We start from the raw sequence: 8,042 nt of genomic DNA, 5'->3' as shown, positions 1-8,042 counted from the left end.
GCTATAGAAGAGCAACTGAAATACTGGCAGAAAAAGACGTTCAAAGGCTCTTCAGGATGTACAAAAGCTCTAGTTCACAAAATCTGTAACATACAGCTTTCAAATATATTTGTCCACTATTCAGTGGAAAAAAAGAAAAGTCATTCCATAGCTGCCCTGCTTCATACTATTTTTTTTTGTCAGTCGCTTGCTATTGACCAATATCCAAAACATCAGTAGTGGAGTACATGGATTTCTAGTCTAGCCCAGTACAACTGTTCTTGTGATCTTTATTGCATCTAAAGTGAACAAAGTTTATACAAAAATGTTTCAGTGAAACTAAAAAGCTATTTCATTATTCTCTAGCCTAGGTAAATGGAAAAAATTCCTATATGTCTAAACTAATCAGTTGCTCACAGTAACAACTTACAATGCAGTATTACCAGTTTATCTAAAGCTTTTTTTCTTCTTCCGCTTCATCCACTATTTATCTGCATATTCATTAAAAAAAATTTAAAGCATTCTTTTTCCAGATGTAATCAGATTCTATATTCTGTTTTTAAAAGGTAATGCAGTTATACATCATAAAATAAGCAGATAAATACAGCAAGTATCTGTTCAATTTAAAAAACAAAACAAGGCACCAGGTAAAAATAAGCATCTCTTAAATTTGATTTTCTTTTTTTATTTATTGCACTAAGGAACAATAGGGCAGTTTCACAATCTCAATTTCTGCTTTGAGAAAGTCTGCAGTATTACTCTTAAACTCAAGAGTACTTTCACCATTGGACTTTAAGTGTTGCATGTTGTCAATTTGTTAATAAGACTGCACAGACATTAAAAAAAAAAATCACTGAAATTCATTCCTTTGTGGCAATTCATCTCCTATCRCAATGACATATGCTTGAAATTAAAACAAGGCTAATGTTTAGTGAACATACAGGACATCTCTCAATCATGCATATACAGGAAAAGTTTAACCATATAGAAATCTTTTTTTTWWAAAAAAAAARGCAAAATAAAAAATAGAACTACTATTTTTGCAATTGTGTCCATGTATTCATCTCTAAGACTGAAGTCACCTACAGGTAAAATAAGCAAAGGTTTCAGTCCTTCTTAAGCACTTGACAGCTACAGCTGATTTACAGTTAGATGGGGATTTGCAAGTCCAAACAAACCACTATAAAGCCCAGTTAAAAAAAAAAAAATCCTAGTATACTAAGGATAGTGATGAATAGCTACTTGAAAATTATGGCTGTTCCTTACGGAGTGCAAAGTCAGAACTTTTTCAAACCCAAATTTCCTTATATTAATTTACATTTAATTCTCTTTAATTTCATTGTCCCAGTAAAATATAAGAAAACAGTCTTCCCACAGGTATAAAATGTGGAAATATTTTAAAAAGAGGGGAGTTGTTTTTTTCTAATTCAAATGTGATCATCAGATTCCGTATTTAGTCTTGGTAACCGGTTCTTATTGGAAAGAATCCATGTTTTGTGGCTTTTGCATGCACTTAACTGGAACAAAGCTTGCTGAATGTCGTCTTAAGAGCTCACCAAAACATAAATCATGCTGGAAAATAAAATAAAGATATTAAGATGTAATAAGATGTAATGTTTTGATTGATGTTATACATCAAATTATATAATTCTATATATTCTTCTAAGGAACAAATTGGTGTGTGAGGCACATGAACTGCGACTATACTGAATTTTTTAGAGAAACCAATACACACAATTTCCTGACTTTTCAGAAACCAAAATAATGGCATTATAAAATAGACATAAAGTGATGCAACAAACTCAGCTGTCACTAAAGTGATTTTAGAATGGGGAGTCCTGTATAAAGTCAATTAATACATGTTAAAAGCCTTCACTATTCTAGTTACATAGTAAGAACTATAGTATGCAGAGAGGAGGGAAGACTGCACACTGGTTCCGAGCAAAAAAAATTTGCTTTTGGCTTGAGAAGAGAAGGGGGAGGAGGTACAGCTGGAGCTTGCCTTGGCTTTTGTGGATCCTACACCTTTTCACCTCTAGAATGACTCTTCTACCTTTAATTTCCACAAAAATCACATTTACTTCAAAATAATCATTTATGCTAGAAATACTACTATTCCAACTTCTTAATGAAAATACTGGAGATTTTTTAAACTATGTTTAAAAGAAGAAAGGCTTGGAGCTTTCAAGTCTCCAGTCATGTTTTCTGAAATAATTTTGGTACATGGAGGTTCAAATTTGTAATTAAAACCAAATTACAACTTATGTTTTAAAACAGAATATATGGTAACTGTGGATTCTTTTTTGAGAAAGTTGGTACTAGATATGTTTTTACATACAAATTTTCTCTTCTGCGCTAAGCCCCATCAGAAAGTTTCAGACTAAAATTAAATGGGAGAGGAAAAAAAGAGGAAGAAAAAACTTACCCATATAGATAGTAAAAAAATGACAGAAGGTAGAATGCTAATTTGCACCATCCTTCTTTCTGGCAGTAGGCTAAAATGTCTGCATTCATGATGGTTGTAGGATCATACAGACCAGGGCCACTCATCACAGGTCTACTCATGTACCTGAAAGCAATACACAATTAGCAACAGATTTTGCAGTGACAACAAAGGAAAAGTGTTTCTTGCCCCCATCCACCACACCCAGAAGTTCATACCAAAATTGAGACAAGGAATCACATCCCTCACAGCACAGTCCAGAAACTCCATAAAGGAGTCATGAATTGCAAGAACAATGCCCCAAAGTTAAACATGCCTTTTGAGGACCTTTTTCGCATGATGCCACAAGAGCTTACCTGTGCCCTGACTCGTGCTAAATTCTGTGGTACAGCAGGAGGACATAGGACAAATTTGTAAGTTTACATTTCATTTTAAATGAAAAGTAGTATTCTGTTTAACTGATAAATTGCATTCCTCGCAAAAGGGTTGGAAAAGCTGGAGAAGAGAGCAGCACGTAGCCTGATTGCCTCTAATCACTACTGAAATGAATGCTGACTATCACAAATACTTGGGGCAGCATAAAAAAAAAAAAAGTCACTAGTTTTATGCAGGCTACTAGCAAAAGGACCAGTCCTACCTCCACCCTTCTGATTCCTTTCCATGCCAAGACTGGCATGGATGCAGCGGCACCGTGAACGCCAGCTGCTGCGCTGGTCACTGCTCTGCCACATTACTGCCTTCCTGCAGCTCCCTGCACAGCAGCGCTGGCACTAACACCAACRCAAGAAAGAGGCACCTGTAGCTTGAGGGTAGGAGGAAAGCAGGACTGCCACCCTTACAAGCAGGCCACACTGGCTCAAAGCCAGCGTGAGGTTGCAGTTTTAGTCGGCCTTTGATGTTTCAGATAAAACCAATGCACATACAACAGAACCCAATTCTTGCATAGCAAGAAAAATAAAGAAATTACAGAGAAAGCAATGCAACAGTTTATATTTTATAGCCATGACATAAGCTTTGTCTTATCAGAAAGCACCTTTATTCACCAAAGCAGCAGAACACTTAACAGGAAGCACTGCAACTGGAAAATGAGCTACAATTAACATGACGACAGAGATACCAGACTCATCAATATTACCTCCAAATATGATAAGCCAACAATGGCATATTGAGACCCAGTGTAAGCCACTCTGCTGCACAGAGAAACATAACACAGAAGAATGCATGGATGAGGTACTCTGGAAGTACAAGCTGGAAAAGAAAAATATGAGTCACAAGTTTTGTTTATTCAAACCCTATGCTGTATAATTTATTTTGAAGTAAGTTATTGTTTAAGAATATTACTAAAAACACTAAYAGGAACAAGGCGACTGCAGAAAGTGAAAACAACTAGCAATGTATGCTTTGCTGTTTTCACATTATACTCATCAACCAAAAAGAATATTTTAAAAAATGAAAGATACAGAAATTGCTTCTGTATTTATTGCTTCTGTTATCTAAGTGCACTGTTAACGGCTTCCACATTTTGTACATGACCCTCATGACCCTCAGAAGAGGGCGTCAAGATATTTCTGCTCATGCAACATCGAAATACCAATAGGAAATGTGCTCCCTGTAGCAGACGTTTTGTGTTTCACTATTTTAAAGCTTTGTTCTGGTATTAATACATGTGTCCTAAGGGTTCAAATTCAAACTATTACTAAAACGTAACATCCTCAGCAAAGCCTTATCGAACAAAATCAGCCGTAACATTGTTAGGCACGTGAGTATGCACAAATACAAGCACTATGCTCTCTGCAGCGGAGGAGGGAAGAGCAGCAGCTATGCATGTGCAGTTCATGGCATATTGGCCAGTTTCATTTTCCTTCAGACAAGGCCTTTCGAGAACCTAATACACATGCTTTGTAGTATCATGCTTCCCAGCAGAAGTCTGCAGAGCTAACTGTCCGTTACTGTGAAATCACAGAAAGCGTGAAATGCCAGGTAGCATTAGTGTTRTTAAAAGGAGTAATACGGAGAGATATGTAGATTAAATGCATGCAAAGAGCCAGCAAAACCTCGCACCTAGCACAAGAGTCAAATTTTCTAAAATAAAGTCACCCAAAAATGGCACCCTTTACTTCTTTGTTAGACAGTTCAGAAAGAAGCAAATCTAAGTTTCTGACTCCTCAACTCAGGATCACTAACTAAAACTTCTCAGGAAAAAAAAATCTCCATTTCTAAATCAAGGCTTTAAATTAAATGTCTATATAAACATGCATATGTGTGTGCGTGCATATATACATAACACACAACACCGTCTGTGTAGGATGACTACATCCAAGATTCAGTGTTTTGTARTTTTCTTTCATTCTGTCTAAGCAGATGCTTCTTCTAAACACCAAAAATACCTTCCTAGAAATCTGAATACTAGCAGCAAACAGACATTCTCCCCATCTATTCTGCTACTATCTTCTATGTCTTTAAACAAAAAACACCAAACAAAACAAACTTGCCTCAGTATCAACAAAAATGAGCTGTCATCAATGAAATGTTTCAAGTTTTTTTGTTTTTTCTTGTTTCTTTTTTAAACAGATCCTTGGTATACTTACCATTCACAACTTGACAATTATAATAAAAAGGGGAGGGGGGAACCCTCTAACCACACAAGACACAGTGCATTTGGCAGCCCACTGAAACAGATTTACCAGGTCTGAAACCTACTGAGTTTATTAACAAACACGTTTCTCTTTTTCTTGTTTTTTATACCCTATACCCATACCAGAATATCTGCCTCTTACAAATTTATCACAACATTTTATCCTCCTTCCTTACTCTTTCCACTTCTCTAGGAAAATGAAATCAGTGCATACTCTATCGTGATATTTATCACAAAAGYTAGGGAGGAAGAAACATCGCTGAGAATAGATGCTACTGTAACAGGAGCAGGAAAGAGAAGAYATCAACAGTATACTAAGCAGTTACTATTTTGAGCCAGTCTTGCTACTGAAGTGTGTATCAGTTCCTTGTTATCAGAATTTTTGATTCTTTGTACAGAAAARCAACACTTGTGTGCCTTTGTCCAGGATCATTTCCCAGTCTGGATCTTAACTTTACTCTTAACATCTAACCTACTTCTCACAACTGAAAATACCAAGTTATTAAATATTTTCATTTCACAACACTATCATAWAAATAAACACTACATGCATGTGGGTTAACAGAAGGTTAATATTTGCTTTAAACATGCGCATTATAATACATTATAGGCTGTGATAAGATATGCATCATAATGCATAAATGTAATGAGAATTTGCCCTCCCCCGTACTATAGCAGAAATGGTTGTCAAACAGACCAAGCAAGGGAAACTGTTAGATGCGCATCTCTTCGAGCATCAGACCTCACTCCCCAAGAAGCAACCCTCTGCATATCATCTCCTCTGCTCCCCACTCATCCTCCTGCTATAATGCTCCCTGTTGATTCACGAGGTGCGTGTTTAATGTACGCTTCCCTCCACCCCAGCAAATGGAAATTCATTTGGCATTTGCATAATTTACTTAACTCTTCAAACACGGGGAAGTTGCAGTTCAGGCTGCACTGCTGYGCTGCCCCTGCGCTCTGCTTCACTCCGGCTATCCCGGCCAAAATTAGAACAACGGGAAACGAGCAGGAGATTCGGCTGTATCGAGATACATGCTTTTTGATAAGCCTCTCTTTTATTAATGGCCTTTCATAATCGCAAGCAAAGAGTTCATTCAAATGCTTTTCACAAATCAAGGACTGTCAGAGTTGCATCCAAAAAAGGACACCAAGATACACCCCTGATCCTGGGACACAAAACAAAAAGTGAGAACAAGGCCTATCACCGTACGCCCATCAAAACCCTCAAGCAAGGTCACAACTTACTTGGTCAATATTTAAAAACAACTGGTCTCCTTTGATCTCGAAGTTTAATAAATATTGCTTGAAAAATACTATCTATTTCTATCTGAAGTTACTTCAGCTAATCAACAGGAGGTAAAAAATAGGCATGTAACAGTTTTCCCCACTTCACTGGGTAAGCAAGCAAAATTGTTTTGCACAAAATATGGAAAGTCATRAAGTTGCTATAAACCTAAACAGACAAATAACAAGCAGATGAACAAGCAGAATAAACAAAACATCTTAATAGTAGTACAAATGTTCCTAACAAAATGAAGTAGCATTAAAAACATTAAACTAAAAAGCAGTACACACCTTTAATGCAATTTTGACTCTTTTAATCTTTTTGACCTTTTCAACTGTCTTTGTGCCGAAAATGTAAAAAGCAGATTGAAAGAATGTTAGTATGACAGCTGACAAGATCACCAGCAGATTAATAATAGTCAGAATATTCAACCTTGAACGTAAAGAATGATCAGATAAAGAATTCTCCCTAGGAGCTCTATCCAATAGCTAGGTTTTGTCAGCCCAAATGCAGTTCTACTGCCTGTTTCGATTAAATCAAGATACTACCAAAAACAAGTACTGTACATTAATGTCTTTAAGAAATCGTTCATCATGCAACTTACAGGATTGAGCGTATTACATTGGTCTATGGGATTCTTGTAATCAGTCTTCAGTTCATCAAATGCTATAATCTAGAATAAAATTGAAACAGTTATGATTCTTCAATCCAGAAGCAGTAAAATACATGATCCATGAAAAAATAACGTGWTGGTACAGAGCCACAGCTTCCAAGTGCCGCCATCGCATTCAGGAACGCAGTTTCTTCTCCGTGAACAGGGAAGTGCAGCGCCATAAACCCACGAGGTAAAATGCAATTTGAGACAGGTTCAGGAAACAAAAAGGAAGATGTTTAAGATGCTGGGGGACTTCTGCCGCTAACCACACTTTGCCTTTTTACCTCCCTCATTCACACACTGTCACCCGCGAGCAACAGGTTCCCCACGTGCATTTTGGCAGCGTTCGACCCCACTCGCTGCCTCCTCCGGGCCCAGACCCCGAACGTYGCAAGTGTCGACACACAGGTTGGCTCATTAACAACAGGAGCGCAAAAGCAACCTTAAAAGGAGCCAGATGTCTGGTCTCTGAACCTGTTTGCGTAGCCCTAAGATGCATCCACAGACATTACGTACGCTTTTTTTAATGTTGGAGCTCTTATACAAAGATACTTAAAGATACCAATATGAAATAAAATTAAAGTCCTTTCTACAGGACAAATACCCTATCAAACATTAAAAAAAAAAAAAAAAGTTTTGAGAGAATCAACACGTTACCTGGATAAGGATCGTTTATGTTCAAGATAAAGTCAAAGAGGTCTACGAGACAGCATTTGTGTTAAAATAAAACGCTTTTTTAAAGGGTAACTAAGCAGCCTGGAATATGGCCAAGAGTACCGTCCTCCTCGCAGCCCTGCTCTCCAAAAGCAGGGCTCCCGTGGCTGGTCTGGGGTAGCCTCCTAGCTCCCCTGCGCCAGGTTCGAGACAAGAAACTCATCAATTACCAAAACCCTCTAAAACAAAGTGTTAACAGAAAGCACGAGACCAGCGGTGTACTTATTATTCCAGCAAATACGCAGCCGACCTGGCCCACGGCAGGAGCGCGGTAAACCCTTCTCCCGGGCGGGCTTCCCGGCGCTGCCTCCTCGGGAGCCCGTCTGCC

General features: G+C 37.8%; 1 protein-coding gene across 1 annotated transcript in view; it reads right to left on the bottom strand.

Annotated features, from left to right (window-relative positions):
- Positions 1-633: 633 nt before the first annotated feature.
- The window catches only part of CNIH1 (cornichon family member 1), a 9,040-nt gene continuing 1,631 nt past the window's right edge, over positions 634-8,042 (bottom strand). The window contains exons 2-6 of the mRNA XM_085314981.1: positions 7,965-8,037; positions 6,950-7,018; positions 3,558-3,670; positions 2,405-2,548; positions 634-1,551 (exon numbers count right to left, since the gene is read on the bottom strand). Coding sequence (XP_085171107.1) covers positions 1,524-1,551; positions 2,405-2,548; positions 3,558-3,670; positions 6,950-7,018; positions 7,965-8,037 — 427 coding nt within the window. The 3' untranslated portion in view covers positions 634-1,523. The remainder of the gene's footprint in view (positions 1,552-2,404; positions 2,549-3,557; positions 3,671-6,949; positions 7,019-7,964; positions 8,038-8,042) is intronic.

The sequence above is a fragment of the Rhea americana genome, unplaced genomic scaffold (genome assembly GCF_003343005.1).
Source record: "Rhea americana isolate MKP2758 unplaced genomic scaffold, rheAme1 scaffold_42, whole genome shotgun sequence".
In the NCBI taxonomy this organism is placed as follows: Eukaryota; Metazoa; Chordata; class Aves; order Rheiformes; family Rheidae; genus Rhea; species Rhea americana.
This window is presented reverse-complemented; position numbering and strand designations above follow the sequence as displayed.